The sequence below is a fragment of the Periplaneta americana genome, chromosome 7 (assembly GCF_040183065.1).
Source record: "Periplaneta americana isolate PAMFEO1 chromosome 7, P.americana_PAMFEO1_priV1, whole genome shotgun sequence".
Lineage (NCBI taxonomy): Eukaryota > Metazoa > Arthropoda > Insecta > Blattodea > Blattidae > Periplaneta > Periplaneta americana.
The window spans coordinates 188,800,842-188,822,538 of record NC_091123.1 but is presented as its reverse complement, the minus strand read 5'-3'; the positions used below and the strand labels follow the sequence as shown (position 1 = coordinate 188,822,538).

Here is a 21,697-nt window from a genome sequence, read left to right as displayed (position 1 = left end):
TCCTGCTCGAATGGCCGTACTTTATAACTTCTATGCAAAATATCTTCCACGGGTGTCAAAAGTGTTTTGCTAAGTATCAAAATAAAAGTGCAAATAATTGAGAGGTTTGGGAAAAGAAAACCCGCGGCTCATTTCGCATCAGAATATGTGATTGGCGTTACAATTGTGCACGATTTAATGGAAAATAATGATAAAGTGTATAACGTATGTAGATATACAACAGGAGCCTCTACTTCCTCTATCCTTTCGCAAACAACCATCATAAGGAACATCCTTGGCCTTTATAAACCAAAATTAAATTAGTGAACTACTGATTCACTATGTAGCATATTAAACACAGCACTACAGAGGAATATTATGAGGCTGTAGTATGGACTTATGAAAATATTTTATGGTACGGATTATCCGATTTTTTCGATTAACTGTCCAGTCCACCCCCTTCATTACCATGGATAATAGAGGTTCTACTGTATAATAATTAGCGTTAATTGTAAATAATATTCAAATAAATTCAATTTGTCATCTCGTTTTTCAATTCTGAATCAATTTCCAGGTTATACATTCTCTGCATTACATCAAGGTCAATGACATTATTGTTCCTCAGAAAAAATCAATACTTTCGCGTCTGTGCACATCTCACAATTTCGAGCTATGAACAAGGTCACTTCCGATCTTCTGTCAGATACAAATAAAATGAATATTTCTGAATAATTTCAAGTTAGAAATATGGTCGACCATAAAAAGTCGTATGAAACTTGCCTATAATGGTAATTAAGATGCTCGTATGAAAATTATGAATCTCGCTTGCGCTCGTTTCATAAACAAACATACTTGCGTCTTAATTACTATCATTATAGGCTCGTTGCATAATGTACTATTATACCATAGTAGTTTAAATATCGTTTTGTAAACCTGGACTAATTCTGTTTTATATTTCTCTAAATATCTACCGCTACTTTATAAAATCAATGTAGATTATTTTATTTGATTACAAAATAGTGTCCCTTTGTATCCTAAACTCCTTACCCCATTGTGAACCAACTGAAGTGAGTTTCATAAATTAATGTTAGCAGCTATAACTCCTGCTAACCTAACCTATTCTATATTTCAGAGTTAGACGTGGCTTCATCATTCTGGAACCATGTGTTAGTTGCCAGTATCATTCTTAACAAAACTCTACGGGGAGGATATTTGTAATATCGTATGAAGTCGGACTGGGTCCTGGCCTTCTATGCCCAAGGTTGCGAGTTCAATCCCGGCCTGGATCTATGTACTCAGTTGAGTGCATATTACTGTGGAATCCCGGCCACCAAGTCACTCAACTGAGTGCGATCCTTGTATTATGGCAGTTGACTTGATATAAAATGTCAACATACATGCCCAACTTGGAGTCAGGCCACAAAGGGAAAAACACTGGAGGAGTGGAGTTCGATCTGGTGCTGTGGATTGGACTTCGGCATAGCTCGATGGTGAGAGCGCTTAGTATGTAGAACCAAGGACCCGGGTTCGATCCTTGGCGGTGGAGCAAATTTTTTTCCCCTAATATTAATTGTTACCATAACAAATATATTCTGTAGGACCAAAAAATAATAATCTTTACGTAGAATCTGAATAAGGCTGTGAATGATTTTTGTAATTCTGTTAGATAGAAAAGAGGTTATTAATTTTGTCCCACTAGATTTGCATTTTGGACCACTGTGCAGTGGAGTAAAACCTCGTTTGGTAAGAGGAAATGAAGCCGAGAGAGAATTACAAAAATATGCAGTGACCATGTAGGCCTAGTGAGAATTGTACGAAAGCACGCTTATCCTGTCATTTAATGCATAATGTGAATGGATTGATACCTTTGCTAAAGATACTTTCAATGTCATATTAACTTTGTAGGGTTGAGTCAGAGTGCGGTGTTTGTATTTCAGGTACATCTACGCTCCTGTTCTTGGTGACGGCCCCAGTCTGGCACGCAGATTGCTGGCTTCCTTCGTCTGTTTCAGCTTCGTGTACGCTTGGCACAAAGTGTTTCTGTTCGTGCTGATATGGTCGGTCCTTAACTACGCCGGCGTCAGTATTGAGATCATTTGCAAAGCCATAGGCTCAACAAGTCGCTACCAGGTTTATGAGGTGAGGCAGTGCAGTGATATGTTATGAGAATTGAGATTTTTATACATCTTCATTACATATGCAGAACACATCACAAATGCCAACCACACCTACAGAGACATCAACACAGACATGGAAATTCTGCACATCCAACCCAAAAGCCAGAAACTCAACACACTAGAACAATATGAAATATACAGACACACGAAAACACACCCCAATGATATTCACAACACACAACTAAACTTCAAAACACACACACTCTTTGACTCTACACTACAAACGCACCCACACAGGAAACAAGAGGCCCCAAGACCAACAACGACCAGTTCTGAAGATGACCCAAAATAGGTCTAAACATGTTAACAAGGTACGTTAAAATTTAACACAAGAAAGTTCTTATCATACATATTCCAATGAGATTTTAATTGTTGAGTTATGTAGCATCAATCAACTGACACATGTCAGTCAGTGACACTCTCTCTCACGAAACAGATTGATCCTCAGAACTTTTTCGGAAGTTATGATGATATGAAAGCCTGGGTTGTTTCTTTCCACAATTAGGGATTAAAGCCATATTTTATTGACAACTGTGTCCGTCAGTTTTTTTAGAATCCTACAATTGTGGTGGTGGTGGTGGTGGTGGTGGTGGTGGTCATTCATGGATACCATCACATACCAATATTTTTGAAAACAATTAGCAGGCAATCTAGCTAAGAAGGATGAAGATGAGATGAAAAACATTCCTGAGAATTAACATATTCAGAAAATTACTTAATACAGTAGAATCTCTATTATCCATGGTAATGAAGGGGGTGGACTGAACGATTAATAAAAAAAATCGGATAATCCGTACCATAAAATATTTTCGTAAATAAAGTGAATAATTCTTGGAGTTTTGTAATTTCCTCCGTACTCTTGTGTGTAACACCCTAGATAGTGAACCAGAAGTTCACTAATTTAAGTTCGGTTGTCAAGGACGTGTTTTTAAGGGCAAGGAAAGTCCTTGTAATGGCTGTAAGTGGAAAGATAGGAATAGTAGAGGTCTCATGTTGTAGATTTACATACTCTATACATTTTATGTTTAATTTTTATTAAATCGCGCACAGTTGTAACATCTGTCTCATATTCTGATGCGAGATGAGCCACAGTTTCTCATTCCCCAAATCACTGAATTATATGCATTTGTCAATACTTATCACAAAAGTTTTCTTTTGACATTCATGGAATACATTTAATGTAGACGTAGTACAGTACGACAACTCGAACAGTAGACCAAACTGGAAGAGTAAATGCTTGTAATATCACTCTCTAGAAAAAAAATACATACTATTATAACGTACAGTAGTAGTTCATATGTTTCTGTAGCAAAAAAAAAAAAAAAAAAAAAAAAAAAAATAAAAAAAAATAAAATAAAATAAAAAAATAAATAAAAATAAAAGGAGAGTGAGTGAAAGACATTCGGATAATTCGTCAATCGGTTAATAGGGTGTCGGATAATCGGGGTTCTACTGTATATGCTTTATAGTAAAAGTACTTTTTCTAAAATGTGAAAAGTCGCATGTGAACACAGCAGGTATAAAACAAATTAAGCAGGACAATTCATGAAGAGAGTTAAAGTTGAATGTTGTGTGCTCTGTGTTAACTCATATTGTAATATGACATAGAAGGACGGAAGTCAGCAATTGGGGTATTTTTAAACATGCGTAATTTGAACTGCAATGGAATAGAGTATGAAGACTGTCATCCAAAGGTTATATTTCAACCAGAGCATTCTTTTATCTCTTACAGAAATCTTTGTTGTCAACGCCGCAGAACATCAGACGGTTTCATGCCTTTATAGCTACACCCTTATTCATGATGTCTGCTCTTTCGAACTTTTATTTCTTTGCTGGAATGGAAATTGGAAACCATTTTTTGAGGAGATTCTTCGAAGGTAAGTTGCTTGTTTCTATTATAAGGAACATTTACTTACTAATGAAAAACACAAAAATCAGAACAAACAAAACAAATTTCTATTTTTCTGTTTTTCGTGACAGCTCTGTTGTGCTTTATGATAAATTTATGATTATAATTTATTGGGTTCATCATAGTAATATATATATATATATATATACTGCAAACTGAGTCCATAAGAAGTTCAAATAAACATTTTTCAGATTTATTTTCAATGAAGAATACCAGACGTTCTGAAAGTTATTTGCTTCCATAACAATGAAAGATACTCTCTCTCGATTCAATACTGAAGAGAACCACGCATATAAATACCTACACCACACCGCCATTAAATATATGAAAAAGACCCAACCCCACTTGATTAATAACTATAAAAATATTTGATTTTTAATAATATTATTATCTTACGTAAGTTTTATAGCTTTCAGTAACATATACTATATAGCCGCCACTCAGTAAAATATAGAAATCAAAATCTAATTTAAGATATTCTCTACATCTACTTATATAACCCCAAAAGTTTCACTTTCATATCATCAGTATAGCATTAATATGTATAATTAATGAACAATAGTCACATCATGGCATTAACTACAATAATATTTCATTTCTAATGGTAATAATGTCATCAAACCACCTCAAGTTTTGTAGATTTTAATATCCAATACACAGCTGTGCCCAGAAAATTACACAGCACAGAATCGAACCTGTAAATTATTTTTAGTAAGTTTAATAACCAATTTAATTTGAGCTCTAAATATGTCAGCATTCTTGCAGATCATGGCCTTCGTGTAATAGTGTTTACTGTAGTGTGTGTTTTGTTTTATTCTGAAATGCAATTAGCTAGTTCTCAAAACTGACGACAGATGGATTTTGGAAAATAGGAAAATTATGTTGAAAAATTGACATTTTACTGAAAACTACTATTTTTCTGAAAAACTTCGAGTTCCAAGCTTCAAAATGAGGGGTCATTTATTAAAATCCGTTCAGCCGTTTTCCCGTAATTTCCATTACCAGTTCAAATTATATATATATAAATCTGTGTGCGTGCGTGCGTGCGCGCGCTTATATACTTCTGTACCCCTCTGATACAATTATCTACAGCAGCATTTTGGGCAAAGGGCATCATTGTCAATGCTGGGCACAGATAGCACTGGCTCGTGCGAGTTACAGATACAGATACAGATACGTGTTCAGAGACAGATCAACATCTTGTACATGTATTCCTTCGTGGAAAGAATGGTACACCAAGAGCAGTATTCATCAGAGGTTTTGATATAAATTCCCAGATGAAAAAAGAGATGTTAGAGCTCTTTCCAAGGAAGGGTACTGAGCAGGCTGTAGATACTGGACTTTCTTGGGGTAAATTAATATCAGTAGTTATGGACAGTGCAGCTGCCATAGATGGAAAGAACTAGTATACTGGGGCGGCTGAGAAATAAGGTGAAATGTTTCAGTATTAATAATGATGCAATACCTATTCATTGTATTGTACATTATGCCAGGGAAAAAATGGAACTCTCTGCATCAAAATCCAAAATTAATTCCCGCTTTACCACGAAAATCGTCTGTAGCTGCATTTAGATTGGCAACAGGCCATGATTGTTTGGCCAAACACCTGCATAGAATTGGAATATATCAGTCCCCTAACTGCCCATTGTGCAACTCAAACCAAGAAATGGATTCGGAACACCTCAAAATCTGTGCTTCAGTGGCTGGCTGTGATAATATCTTTGAAAAATATTGGAGTGCAAGAGGTCAAATGACTTTATTGTCAAACGCCTGGCATTAGAAAACAACAACAACATTATGCCAGATGAGTGGAGTCACAAAAACTACAAAAGTGCAAAAGGTTTTAATCACAACCAGTTCAAAGTTTACCTTCAGGAATGCGACAGTAAATATGAGGAGCATCATTTCAAACTGTGTGAAGTCCTCCGCGAACGAAATTGAGTTTCATACATTTTCGTGTAGTTTCTTAATCAATATTTCATGCTGTGAAGGCTTTTCGTATTCGTAATGTGTGAAAACGCGTGTTCAAAAGTGAATGTTGTTTGAAATCATATTTGACCCTGTAAAGTGTATGGATCAAATTGTATTATGTCCATGATCAATTGTATTGAGTTGAAAAAACACCTTCGAAAAAATCTGAAATAATGACACCTAAAGATTACCATAATATTGTAACTTTAATACGAAACAAGAATGTAGCTTTTATTTCAAAACAATAGTCACTTTATAATTTAGTTTAAACACTCTCGTCAACAATGGGATTTCCACTCCACACAACAACACAGTATTCGTTATTGCACTCCACAGACGACAATGACAATTTACTTGGATTATTGAAAACAACAATGTAGGTACTGCTAATCTTAACTAATGTTCACAAAGCACTATTTACAACACAGAATTGTCAGTTCTCAGTTCACAGCTCGTTTGCCTTGGCTAGTTCTTCTAGCTCAGTCACTCGAGTTCACAGTATCTCGAACCCCAGATCTTCAGAGACAGTCCACTGAACTTCGAACTCAGGTCCCCCAACTGCGGTCCACTGCACTCGAACTCAGGACTTCGGACGCTCACACAGCTGCGGACACACTCAAGTCGAACTCCGGTCTTTAAGCTGGCTTCACTGCTACACAAGACTGGCTGGCTTGCTGTCCAACGACTACAACAACTGCTGCCAGCTCACAGGCTCTCTTCTTTTATAACCAAACCATAGTTTCCAGAGAGTACGATGCTGGAAATTTCTACGGATGTCCAGAAGATGGCACTCTCGAATTCTCTGGACTTCTCCCCTCACTGCCGTGGTAGCCGTCTCTCCTCTTCTCTCTACGCCACAGCACATGCCCCAGGAAGCAGATGCATGCACAACTTCATTTGCCGCGCTGAACCACGGCCGACCTTGCCCTCTTTTTGCCGGTTGTAAGATCGTTTCCCGGCTGTCACAATATTTATGAATGTATTGTTTTCAAATTTTCAGTAAAGAATGGAATATGAGGAACTACAAAACACTGAGTGAATATTCTAAGAATGATGGAATGATTGATGGCATCAGTGAAATGAAACGAATTATGTTCAAAAGTCTGTCAAAGATGAAACTGTAACAGGGTAAGAATAGAGCCAACCTATTGGTGTGATAACCCATGAAAGAAATTCATAACCATTCTTACAAAGAGGAAAGCAATGTGTCTTGTTCCTAATTATGGTACCACATAGCAAAGAAGACTGTTGTGAATAATCTATTAAGTAAACGTTTTGTGAATGAATGAAGGATGTAATTGACTCAAATTTCTATACTAATATCATGAATTCAAAAAGTGTGGTTACAGGCTGTGAGGATGATGGTTAGAGGAAGAGAGAGATTAGAATTTGAATCAATGTATCCAGCTGTTTGCTGACAACATAAAGTCCACTATAGTCCACTGTAGTCTATTCAGTTGTTGTTTTTCACGAGAAATGAGGGGTATTTTGATCGATGTTCATTATAGATGCCTGTTGCTAGTAGCCAGAGTTGGGGTGTAGTCAATATATACTGCAGGGCTGTGTCTTCTGCAACTGGTACTGATGATTTTAATTTACTTCTTTTGTGGTTTATGGATGGACAGTACAGAAGAATGTGTTCCAGATCTTCATCATGATTATTGCACCACAGACAAGTAGGATTATCAGAAATGTGAAACCGGTGTAGGTACAATTGAGTGACAATGTGACCTGTTCTGGCTCTTGTTAAAAAATGATCAATTGTATTGAGTTGGAAAAACATCTACGAAAAAATCTGAAATGCTGACACCTAAGGATTATCATAATATTTATGAATGTATTGTTTTCAAATTTTCAGTAAAGAATGGAATATGAGGAACTACAAAACACTGAGTGAATATTCTAAGAATGATTGAATGATTGATGGCATTAGTGAAATAAAACGAATTATGCTCAAAAGTCTGTCAAAGATGAAACTGTAACAGGGTAAAAATAGAGCCAACCTATTGGTGTGATAACAAGAAATTCATAACCATTCTTACAAAGAGGAAAGCAATGTGTCTTGTTCCTGAACCATCACTAATTATGGTACCACATAGCAAAGAAGACTGATGTGAATGATCTATTAAGTAAACGATTTGTGAATGAATGAAGGAGTGTAATTGACAGTGGTTACAGGCTGTGAGGATGATGGTTGTGACTGACTGGCTAGAGGAAGAGGAAATAGAATTTGAATCAATCTTCTTAATGTATCGAGCTGTTTGCTGACAACATAAAGTCCACTATCGTCCACTGTAGTCTTTTCAGTTCTTGTTTTTCATGAAAAATGAGGGTATTTTGATCGGTGTTCATTATAGATGGCTGTTGCTAGTAGCCAGAGGTGGGGTGTAGTCAATATATACTGCAGAGCTGTGTCTTCTGCAACCGGTACTGATGAGTTTAATTTACTTCTTTTGTGGTTTATGGATGGACAGTATAGGAGAATGTGTTCCAGATCTTCATCATGATTATTACACCACAGACAAGTAGGAGTATCAGGAATGTGAAATTGGTGTAGGTACAATTGAGTGACAATGTGACCTGTTCTGGCTCTTGTTAAAAATGTTTGAACATGTCTGTGCAAGTTTTTGTACATTTGCAGGTCATTTGGTTTCTTTTGAATGGACTCTAAAATTTTTTCTTTGTCAGAAGAGAGCCAATTGTTGATCCATAGGTTTGTAAAATGAGACTTTACTGAAGCAAAAGCACTGGATAGAGATATCACTTGAAGAGGTGTTGGTTGCAAATATGTTGCCTGTTTTGCAATATTATAGACTTTCTCGTTTCCAGGTATGCCACAATGATTAGGTATCCATTGAAATGTTATTTCCTTTTGGAAGAATTTGAAGAAGGTTGAGATTTCCATGAACCTAGGCTTTTGACAGTAGAAAATATTTTATGAACATTCCGTATAAGAAAATTTTAAAATTGTAAATTCATTTGATATTAATACGTAATATTACTATTTAATTCTGATAATAATGATCCATTATTTCATGTAGTTGTCTTATTATAAGGTTTCTGATGATACAATTGCCCATATCATATATGGATCATAATGTAATTATGTCCAAAACATTCCCTTTAATTTTGTTAACTATAAATAGGAAATGATTTAATTTTTTTTAAGTTCCTATACATACACCTAAGTGTTGTAACATGATTTTTTTTGCAAATCTAATCTTTCAGGTAAAGCTCCGTGTAAAGCAGACTAGAATAATTTCAAGGGAAAAATTGTTCCGGGGCTGGGTATCGATCCCGGGACCTCTGGTTGAATGTACCAGCACTCTACCAACTGAGCTACCCGGGAACTCCACCCGACACCGTCTCAACTTTTCCCTTTATAGCCACACAACTAGCGTGGGCTGACGAAACGCCAGAGAACCCACATCGAGTGCACACAATCTCTGTGTGACTTGGAATTGTGGTTTTCTATTAACGTACACAGTGACGTATATATTATGCAATCTAGTCTTTCAGGTAAAGCTCCCTGTAAAGCAGATTTGAATAATTTCAAGGGAAAAAATAGTTCCGGGGCCGATTTAGTCTGGTTTACGAGTAATTCAATTTTTCATTATTCCTGTAAAGAAAATTGGTTCTTGGACATTATACAATTTGAAATGATGCTCCTCATACGGAGATTTTTCTGTACTTTTGTGAAGAGTGCTGAAGCGGCAAATCATTGGGACAGTTTTTGAAATATGTTAGCAGAAACAAAAGCCTGTTTCAGAATTGTGGAGATGCAAAACTGGATTGAGGCTTGGCTGTCTTAGTTTACCAACTGGGTGTATGAATGTCTATTGTATGCACATTTTGTAGTGCTTTGGGATTAGGATTACTGAGGTTCTATTGTATGTGTTTCTGCTAATGAAAATAAACAGACCTCAACAGAGAAGGCGGTATGAAATGCACTTTACAATTAAGTGCTACACAGACAGCAACTCCAAACATTGAGAAATTGATCAGTGACAAGAGATATGAAAAACCTGTATGTGCAGGTACTGCGGAGTGAGAATCTCAAAACTCGTCCTACCTTTTATTCTTTGAAGTGAGTACATATTTAATATCATTACAGTTTTTTTGTAACATGATATTATTCTTTGACAAAACGATAAGAAGAGATTATAAGTTTTTTAACTTACTGTATAGTGAGGGTCACATAAGAAAAGTTCCTAAACAGCAAATATTGCCGTTTTGTCAGTGTTGCCAACTGTTACCAGATATCACACGATCCTTCGCATTAAATGACTTCTTTACTTACAGTACTTTAGGTTGGAAAATTTTTCTAAATAATTAAATAATTTGTAATATATTTTCGTAGGCAAACTATACGGAAAGGGATCAACATGTCAAGTATTTTGTCTGAAAATACGAAATTCATTGGTTTGACTAAGCAATTGACTCACGAAACCTAACCTAAAAATGTATTTTGTTCGACCACATGAAATTATTAGTACTAACTCCGAAAACTTACCTACTTTGGTTTTGAATTATATCCACAATGCAACACATAAAATAACTAATTGATATTACTTACTTACTTGCTTTTAAGGAACCCGGAGGTTCATTGCCGCCCTCACATAAGCCCGCCATTGGTCCCTATCCTGACCAAGATTAATCCAGTTTCTATCATCATATCCCACCTCCCTCAAATCCATTTTAATATTATCTTCCCATCTACGTCTCGGCCTCCCCAAAGGTCTTTTGCCCTCCGGCCTCCCAACTAACACTCTATGTGCATTTCTGGATTCGCCCATACGTGCTACATGTCCTGCCCATCTCAAACGTCTGGATTTAATGTTCCTAATTATGTCAGGTGAAGAATACAATGCGTGCAGCTCTGCGTTGTGTAACTTTCTCCATTCTCCTGTAACTTCATCGCTCTTAGCCCCAAATATTTTCCTAAGAACCTTATTCTCAAACACCCTTAATCTCTGTTCCTCTCTCAAAGTGAGAGTCCAAGTTTCACACCCATACAGAACAACCGGTAATATAACTTGTTTTATAAATTCTAACTTTCAGATTTTTTGACAGCAGACTGGATGATAAAAGCTTCTCAACCGAATAATAACAGGCAATTCCCATATTTATTCTGCGTTTAATTTCCTCCCGAGTGTCATTTATATTTGTTACTGTTGCTCCAAGATATTTGAATTTTTCCACCTCTTCGAAGGATAAATCTCCAATTTTTATAGTTCCATTTCGTACTATATTCCGATCACGAGACATAATCATATACTTAGTAACTAATTGATATTGATATGAATTAATTATTAGTATGTTCAAATTTCACTAGCTTCCAGTAACCGGCTCAGAAATCTAATACAATTTTAATTTCATGGAACTCCAGTACAGACAAATATTGTTGATATTTGTCTCAGCTGCCAACATACCAGTTACAAAATCACTACCATTTGTAGTATTTGTCAGTATCGAAATTCGAAACGAAGTTGGCAAAAGAAAATTCAACCTGCAAACTAGAAAATCACCACAATCCACTAGCATATGTAGTAATGGGGGAAAAATGGTTAAGTTTCACCCTTAGGGTATGAAATAACTGACCCCGACTATATTTAGATCTGCTATATTTGTATACTTAAATTAATGAGTGCACTTTGTTTCTAGTGCTTAGTATAAAGTTCATTATTGATGTGTGGAATATTTTGTTAAATGTAACTCTCCATTTATTACTAAAGATTTACCACATACTTCAGACTTAACTAGAATTAAATATAAAAAAATAATTGCAGTGCCATTGCATGGTATATGCAACACATTTTTCCTAGTCCGGGGTCCAGCAGTATCCCGTGAGAGAGCAGCCAAGTTCTCTGCAATGCTGCATTGGTGATGACAGCTCGTTATGTCAAATGAAGATGTTGGAATTTTTTAATGAGATAGTGAGAACATGTGCATACCTTACTTATTTGGATTGACACACCATTCATATCCATTAAAATATGGCTCCTAGAAATTCCTTTCAAAGGAACTGCAAGTGTTTGAACTGACTCACTCACACTTCCAATCGCATGTACAGTGTTAGCAGTGGTGTGTGTGTAATGACAGCGTTGTGTTTAATAGCAAGCTAAGAGCACCATGTTAGCCATCAACAAGACAGTTATGGTGGTGGTTGTTTAAGAGCTTATTGAGTCTCTCACGTCAGCCTCAAGGCTTATTGTGGTACCCCGTTACCTTTCATAGAGGTTCCAGTTCTGGGTTTTTCTAAGCTCCAGGACTTTCATCTCCATGTAAGGATCTTCCGTACTATCCAATGGAAAAGTTCCAAATATCTGGAGGCTCCTCCTTTTCAGACCTCACAGTCGAGCAGAGTTATTCATCTAATAGACACTTTAAATTTTTATTTATTTTTCAGGATCCCTGGAGCAAAATAGCATTCTGTTTTTCTTCTGTTACTGTTGCTCTCAAGTGTCCATTGAGGTTAAGAATTGGGAACTAAGAAAAGAGAAGAAAGAAGTGTGAGTCCCTGTGTTAGGACGTAGCATACAGAGCTGTTGGTAAGTATAATATATGAGCTATAAATGATTGGAACATGAAATTGAGATTCCTGGGGAGGTACTTAGGTCGTTTTCAACTTTCATTACTTTACCTAATAATTTGAGAAAAATTCGTTCCTGCACTCGAAATCGAACCCGGGACCTCTCAGCTCTGCGCACTGAGCACTCTTTCCAACTGAGCTATGCCGGTGCCGGCTGAACTGTTCTCATTGTGTCGTCGGTCGGCACCGTGGTTCGTGTCCTGGCATGGCTCAGTTGGAAAGATCGCTCAGCATGCAGAGCTGAGAGGTCCCGGGTTCGATTCCCAGTGCCGGAACGAATTTTTCTCAAACTATTACGTACTATACATGTTGACTAGTAACACAAAATAATAGTCGTGATTATTCAATGAGGATGGCGAGGCCTCATATATATGAATATCTACTTTATTTCCCAAGTAATTTGGTGCAGATGTCCTATCATCCACAGTAGTTAATTGCTGTCAGCAATGTATGTACAGCCCAGCAACCCATGGAGGTTCAGTACTTACCAGCCAGCTGTGGGCTAAGTGGACATTGCAGTTAGGCTTGCTTTGTCCTATATATGCGATGATTGACCAAATCCGACAAGTGGCTTCGTGAATCCGATGCTGACAAGTGGATCATCCTGCCTCAACCCTGACAGAGCCAGGTTCCAACCCTGGACAAGTACCTGATAAGCTTCAGGATCTGAAGCCCCAAGCCTTCCAATCAGCATCGGAAACCCTTCATCCACAAGAAGAAATGAGGAGAAGGTGGAATGATAGAGGGAAATGGGAGCGTCCCAGAAAGAACCATCTGCAACTTCTGCTTTGTCCATACATATTCCATCACGACCTGGCTGGGGATCGAACCCAGACCCTATTCTATATTCCTCTTTTCAGAAATCCCAGCTTTACTTTTCATCTGAAAAAAAAAAAAATTGTCATTCTCAGGCAATTTGGACTTACGGCCAACAAGGACTATGTGTATGTGTCAGAGGATATTGATGATACAAATATGATTTTTTTCATATTCCAATTGTTTATAGCTTGAAAGACACATTAAGTGCTGCAGTGACAGCTCATCCTCAGTTGTCTTGCCTTAAACATGTTGTGCCTTACTATGTTGTACAAGTCTGCAGTGACATACAGCATAGATTATGGCAAAAATATTGCAACGATGGAAGTGCCATTGGAAATTATGTTTTTCCCTAATCAAGTTACTTAACATTGACAAGTGATGTGTAGTATGTGTGCTGCAGAGCTACATGTTGGCATCTTTATTCATCATAGAATATAATATGGACAGACTATGTAAAAATGAAACATGACTTTCAACTAATTATACAGAAACTTCCATTGTCAAATACACCATGTTTCAAAATAATGGTAACACTTTCATATGATTCTTATTAAGTAAGTATTCATGAGAAATTCACATGGTACAAGTCATTTAATAATCAAGTTTCAAATTTTAAGTTTCGGAAAACGTATTATTTCTGGTGCCGTGGCAGACATTGTTGGGAAGTGGCAACTCCACAACATAAATCGTTTTGCATTCTGCAGCTTGTGAAAACAAATTCAGTAACAATAATGCATCTCCTGACTTCTTTATTATTTCGTAGACGTTTCCAAATTGACCGTCTACCACATTGTTGCATTGGACATGCTGCTGCCGCCACAGATCTGGCCTGTTGGCCTCCCAGCTCACCAGACTTGACACCATGTGACTTATTTCTTTGGGATTATATGAACGATGCAGTTTATGTGCCACCTTTACCCTAAGACTTCGGATCATTGCTGCAATTGCAGATATGTTGGAGAGAGTATGGCAAGAATTTGACTATCGTGTTCCTGTATGCCATTTAACAATGAGCTCCCAGTTCGAGTGTTTATAGTGTGCCAGTAAAAACTTTGAGAGTTTATTAAATTATATGAAGCAAGTTACTGTATTATTAACTTAATGATAATCTTCCAAAATTGTTAACATCATTTTGAAACACTGTGTACTTCATGTGTGTTGCCGAGCAATGCAAAACAAGAGGCCCACAATCACGTGGAATATGTTGTGGACAAAGATCAAGTTCTCTATAGGTATTCTATTCAAATATTTCTGCTAACATGTTGGAATTTACATGATATAACATACACACTTGACGTCATCATTTCAATTGCACACAATGCACACGCATTGTCTACCCGTCTTCGTATTCAGTCAACAGCATCAGTCTCCTCTACCAACGTCACAAGAAATAATCAATCCCACTCTCACTTCTCCGATCTTCACTTGTCATCGTACTTTTCCAGGGTGTCAGCCAAGTGCTCGTTGTCTCGCGGCTTCTTGCGCTGGTTCGGTTTTTTACGCTTGTGGAGTGTCGCCTTCTTGGGTCCATGATCTTCCATGGAGCGGATTCCCTGTTTCTCCAGATATTCCTCTATCTTCAGGTTATCCGTGCTCTCAACTGCCACAGAACGCCATAGTTTCTGGAACTCATCGTCCACAGGCAGAGCTGCTGTCTTGTTTGTGAAGAACACAGTCTTCTTCTTGTCAATCGGTCGCAGATGTATAATGATCTCATTCTGCAAAGCCTTGAAGGTTTTGTTACAATATGGCAAAGATTCCTGAACGTCTTCCAACAGAATTCCTTCAAGACTCTTCAAGTCTTGTTGTGTCAACAAACGCAGCTGATTCCGGTATTAGGCCAATATTTTGAATTTTTAAAAATAAAATATTTCCTCCAAAGCCAGTGTTTGAGGAAATGTCCCCATAACACTGGCAGCATTCCCACGCTGGATAGCAATAACGTCAGTCGACCTGGAATCTCCATTGAGTGCTTGCAACTTTTTCCCAATGTCTGAAACCAGCATTTTAGCCTCTGAGCACCAAGGTCCCAACGTCTCAACAGCAAAAACAGAGAACCAGTATCTGTCCTGGAGATCCCGATACTTATTCCTTTTGATGCTCACTGCGGATGTTGCAGCATCTTTGGAGGTGACAGGCAAATGCGATGGTGCTAAAGTGTCGACACAAGTGGCATCCCATAGCAGAGATTTTCCATGAGACCAGGGTGTCAAGGTCAATCCATCTGGTCTTTTTCCATCAGAACGACAGATTCCAATAGGTTCCAGGATTGATGGTACTCTATTCACTTCTTTTTCTTCTACATTTCATGGTATAGGCAGACTACCTGTTTTGTTATCACAGCATGTCCTTACATCTCTCCAGTTGTCCCACATTTTGCTTTCCCTTGTTAATAATTACATATGGCTTTTGGTAGTTTTTAATTATCCATGACGTAGTTATGGTAATGTTATATTTTATCATTAATATGAAATACCTGTGAGGCTGGTTACACACTATACCAAGCTGTATCATGTGGAATGCAGGAGTGAGGTGAGAAATGTGTAATGTGAACTATGCATTTTCACTTTTTTTTTTTTTTCCCCACGGCCTTTAGTAACTATGACTACGTGGCCATAGTATAGGAGGCAATAGAGTTTCTTTCATGGCACCAATTATATAAAATATTTGAAAAAATTATCAACATATCATGCAAGAGATCCAGGATGAATTACTAAGGAAATGGCCAGTTTCTATAGTACTGCAACTTGGACCTATCGAGTATTATATTTGTAACAAGAGGTGGGGGGGGGCTATAACAGTGCATTGGAATACACAAGTATCGAAAGATTTTTATCCTGAAAGTATTTGTGGCTGCAAACTAAAGCCACATTTTTACCACAATATATATCTCGCATAAGCCAGTGAAGCAAAAGAAAATTGTGTCTTCTTTGGTATAACTTTTTTGGAGAAACAACGTTATTCCCTCATTGTATTAAACAGCATGCAGCAAATTGTATTTTACTTTATTACGAAATGGAATAATAATGTTCACATTTTAATGAACAGGAACAATATTTACTCCGGTAATTCAATCACGGGTACAACGAAGAATACTAAATCCTTAATAAATTATCGTGTTGACTAGCATACAGTAATATCTAATTATGAAATCATCATATTATATTTTCTAGTAATAAAGTCATAATTTCATTCATAGCCAATTGCATGTTGCAAATCAGAAGCCTAACATAATGTCTGATGTTTAAATCGATTGATATCTGCATCCAGATTGTTTCTTTTAATTTAGTATTTTTATAGTTATTGTCTCGTATGTCATACAAACAAATGTGACACTGAACAATTTCAGTGAGCCGCTGACATATTAGAAAACATTTTGCAATGTTTTCCGAATAATGAATTTGAAACAGGTGAAAAATCTTTTCTTGATCTATGTGTATAATCGTAATTGTTGGCAGAGGCTGAATGTGTCTTGAAAATTCGCTGGGCTGGCAGAGTGAGAAATGTGTTTACCTCGCATGGGGTGAGCGAGAAAAGTCATTGTAGTGTGTGACGTTCCATTTAAAACAATGCTTTCGATTTGACGGTGCACATGTCACATTACACAGTCATTCATTCATTCATTCATAGTATTCTGTCCAAGGGCAAGTCTTTCACTGCAAACCCAGCATTCTCCAGTCTTTTCTATTTTCTGCCTTCCTCTTTGTCTCCTCATATGATCCATATATCTTAATGTCGTCAATCATCTGATATCTTCTTCTGCCCCGAACTCTTCTCCCTTTCACCATTCCTTCCAGTTCATCCTTTAGTAGGCAGTTTCTTCTCAGCCAGTGACCCAGACAATTCCTTTTCCTCTTTCTGATCAGTTTCAGCATCATTCTTTCTTCATCCACTCTTTCCAACACAGCTTCGTGTCTTATTCTGTCTATCCCTTCACAAGCTCCATCCTTCTCCATATCCACATTTCAAATGCTTCTAGTCGGTTCTCTTCACTTTGTCGTAATGTTCATGTTTCTGCCCGATACAGTGCTACACTCCACACAAAGCACTTCACTAATCTCGTCCTTAGTTCTTTCTCCAGATCATATTACACATCTCTCGGTATTGTGTGTAACTGGCCTAACTTTTTTCGTATTTCATAATTTCTAATTTGTGCAGCCTTTAGTTCTTCTCAGAAAACACCTTGCTGTGATTTTAGTTTTAATTGTTGTCATCCATGCCCCACTTCCAGATAACAGTCCTAGTGTTTTTCTATGGATCTGAAATGAAGATAATTTTATGTTTATATCTTTCAAGTTTTTAAAATGAGTATTAATTTTGCAATCTAGATATTTAAAATTTGAGACTTGTTCCGAAGGTCAATCAACAATATTGTAAATTTGTTACTTATTGTCATTTTTCCCCGAAAAGCTTTCATTTTAGTTTTAGCTTTTGAGATTTTAAAATAATGATTTTTTGCTACTTGGTTTGAAAAATGGAGAAAATATTTAAATAATTTTCGGTTTTTTGTAGTACAACCATATCATCACCATATAATAAAACGTTTAATCTTGTTTCTTTATTTTGTTTTATTCCTGGATTATTAGCTGTTTCCATTTTGGATAATATTTAAATAATTAATATTAAATGGGATTGGAGACATCCTACAACCTTCCCAAACACATATTTCTTCTGTTTTTCCCTTTTATATGTTTATTATTTTGGAGTTTATATGCATGTTTATCCTTGTTATTTCATTGTTAACCATCATTTTACTCCAAATACTCGAAGCCTATAAATGCAATGTGACTTTCAAGATTAATTCTTTTCTCATTTCCAATATCTACTGAACAGCCAAACCTGAAACCATTTTGCTCCTTTTCTAGAAGAACTTCTGATATTATTCTCAGTGTTGTATTCATTATTTTTTAGCTCTTGTACACTTAGCGGCAAAAAGAATGGACCGACTCTTGGTCGATAGAAATGCTAAGTTCTATCGCGTGGTTCACTCGTGTAAACGTAACCCAGTGCAAGGCATTGCTGTGGTGTCTCTTCATTGAAAGTCGTCCGTCTATAATGCAGTAAACCTTACGAACAGTGTGTGGCTTAGTGATAAGAAGTCTGACATCCGTACCAGAGGTTGTGAGTTCGCCTTCAGGTACGGTAAAATTATTGTTTTTTTTTAATTTTAACTTTTACTTAATTTATTAGTTTAAATGGCATTTGTTAACAAACTTCGTTATGCCTGCCTTGTAAAAATATTATTGCCCATTACCTGTGGGCTATTAATAGGCGAGACCTGGTCTGTATAAACAAAAATACTTGTTTCACATCCTAAAAAACCGGACGCATGTCAAACACAAATAAATAATTAAATTAACAAAAACAATTTTTTAATATATTAACAAAACGAGGCCTGTGGTGGGGACTAGTATCTAGTCCACAAACACCTGCGTCAACAACTGCCCTCATTCTGCGCGGCAGGGAGTCCACAAGATTATGGAACAGGTCTAAATTCTTGGCCATCTCCTCCCACGCATCTAGAACTGTCCCACAATTCCTCAGGTGTCCAAACGGGTGGTGGTTCTGCTCAATTAGAGCGTAGGATCCTTTTGACTGCAGCCCACAAATTTTGAATCAGATTCATATCTGGTGAATTTGGAGGCCAGTCGACTGGGTCGACATCACACCTCCTCGTAAACTACCTTTGAATCCGGTTGGCGGTGTGTATCGGATGATTATCCTGCTGGAAGAAAAGTGTTCCTTCTGGATATCGTTTTTGGGCAGAAGGGATCATTACATTTGCCAAAATGTGTTCGTAGACTTCTGCCTAAATCGCCTGTGGATGTGTTCCAGAAGTCCTGCCCCATCGTATGACATCCACCCTCAACATGCAACCCTCACGCAACCCTACATGTTAATAATTCGTCTCACGAAGCGTTCATCGTATCGGTGGCCATTCATACAATAAACTAGGGAGTACTATCGTTGCTATTGGAGACAATTACCTTGTTGGAGAAAATGACATTTCTGTCGGAGAGTAGCATACGCAGAATAACCTATGCGAACCAGGGCAATGAGTTATTGTTTCTGTGCCAACTTCAAGCGTAATGACGAGACAGAACGTTACATTAACAGATAGCAGTATTGCTTGAAAGAGAGAGGGAGGTTTATTATTTATTAGAGTTTGGGCATATTCTAAGAGATATCGCCACATAATTATAGCTTTGCCACACACATATGATGGCAAATTTGTAATAAAAAAAGAAGATTGGGAGAGATTCGAACCTTGAGCTACTACTACCAACTTGTTCAATAGACCAATGCCATAACAACTTACGCTACTGTGACTGTTAATATCGGTTCGGCATAATACGTGGTTTTCCTGTTCATATTTGCTCTGGTTGATTTTGTATTTATCAATTTTATTATTATTTCACTCTTCAAGGGCCCTGATGTATCTAGAATGAACCCGCAATTCGATTTTATTACATATTTTAGACTCTTAAACGAAATACAGCAAATTTAAATGGTTTAATTATGTGTTACCTAGTGAACTACGGCGTTGACGATACGAGCATGCGCAATGTTATGTCTCTGGAACTTAGAAATTGTCGGCCGGCCCATTCTTTTTGCCGCTAAGTGTACATTGAATTGAGGCAGGTTAATTCTTAGAAGTTCTTCAAACATAATGTAGTCTATTTCATGGATTTTGTTATGTTTTATGGAATTTTCTTTCTCTATCGCATTTATTCTTGCTATAGCCATGTCAGCTTCGTTTAGATAAAAGTTTTTTCCGAGAATCTTGGTGAGTTTTCAAACTGTCCCCAGTACTGCGTTCTTAACTCTTTATCCTTGTTTTCTCTTCATCTTCAGGGGCCACCACCACCACCATCTCAGCCCCTCTATTGCCTTGTGATCCTTTCACATCCACGTGACAGCGAGACTTTGGCTGTCTCTTTCTTTCATGAATAATGGAGAATTGAGAACATTGAGGGGGAAATGGAAGTTGCCGAAAAATTCTGGTGTTACACCATCTTTGTCTACCACATATTCCACTTGTACTTGCTGAGGTTTGAATCTGGAAAACCAGTACTATCGTCATTTGAATAATGGTGTCATCTCATCACTACCACCTCCTCACCACCACTACCATTACCATTACCACCTCCTCCACAATCATAATCATCATATTATCAATGATCGATATCAGCAGTGCTAAAAGTATTAGAAAAACCAGTCTGACAGAATCATAATTGCAATAAACCAGGCTTTAATAACGAAGAACCTTATTGTCTCGAATAACAAAACTTTAACAATGTCCCAGACTTCTAACAGTGCTCTGTATTACACATATGACTATTGTCAGCTTAACTTATTTGTTATACCACATATTGGTAATTGAATTGTACGAATCTCTGTTGTGTAAGTTGTGCCTTGACTTTGATACTCATATTGTTGCTTTGTATGTGGTTAATAAACATGAAGTACCGTATTATGTTTCTGCAATTTCTTGTCGAAACCTAATTATTTACTCTTTCCTTAACATTACTTTGAAGCCACCGACATTCATTATTATAATATGTTGCATACAATGCTGTCACGATAATTTTTTCCTTGGTCATATGCCTCGTCCCTTATTTTACTCTCCCCCCTTCAACCGTAGTTTAATGGCTGTATTTATGACCTTCCTTCCAGTTTATGTTTTGTCACCAAGTATACAATGACTTTTAACCCTGGACTGCTCATCACTTTTCTTTCCTCCCTCCACTACAGGTAATTGAAACTTTTATTGTCGTTGAATAGCCCAAGCTATTATTAGACTAAACTACAGAAGAAAATGAAGTCATCTGAGGTGACGTGTCACCCCGGGGAGCATTGCAGGGTTAAACTTGTAATTTCCTTTGGACTGAAATAATTTAAACACGACGTTTTTCTTTTGGGAACTGTCAGGACAGTGATATTCGTTTGAAGGTCCACAGAATAGTGGGCTATTAAGGCATTGTTAGACACTCCTATCTGCTGGCTGTTTTTACTCCCAAAGATCATTTTCGTTAGAGGCTCAGTGAATTCCAGGACATTGTATGGCTAGAAGGTTTGCCTTGTGCGGGACAATGCCTTAACCACTACACTACTAAGCACTCCTTCCTGGGCTAAAACAGTATTTATTACTGCATTTCTTAATTTGTACTGCTTTGTTTGAAAGGAAACAGCGTATTTTTATTGATCAAAACAGAAGTGTCATTAAAGTAGTGAACTGTATTGTGGATG

The 21,697-nt window shown here is 37.2% G+C and overlaps 1 protein-coding gene across 4 annotated transcripts in view; it reads left to right on the top strand.

The window, feature by feature from the left end:
* LOC138702638 (protein-cysteine N-palmitoyltransferase Rasp-like) overlaps positions 1 to 20,921 on the top strand; it is a 43,991-nt gene extending 23,070 nt beyond the window's left edge. For all 4 annotated transcript variants that reach the window (XM_069829964.1, XM_069829963.1, XM_069829961.1 and 1 more), the window contains exons 7-9: positions 1,917 to 2,118; positions 3,889 to 4,033; positions 12,446 to 20,921. In XM_069829964.1, the coding sequence (XP_069686065.1) occupies positions 1,917 to 2,118; positions 3,889 to 4,033; positions 12,446 to 12,552 (454 nt within the window). In that variant the 3' untranslated portion in view covers positions 12,553 to 20,921. The remainder of the gene's footprint in view (positions 1 to 1,916; positions 2,119 to 3,888; positions 4,034 to 12,445) is intronic.
* Positions 20,922 to 21,697: the final 776 nt, after the last annotated feature.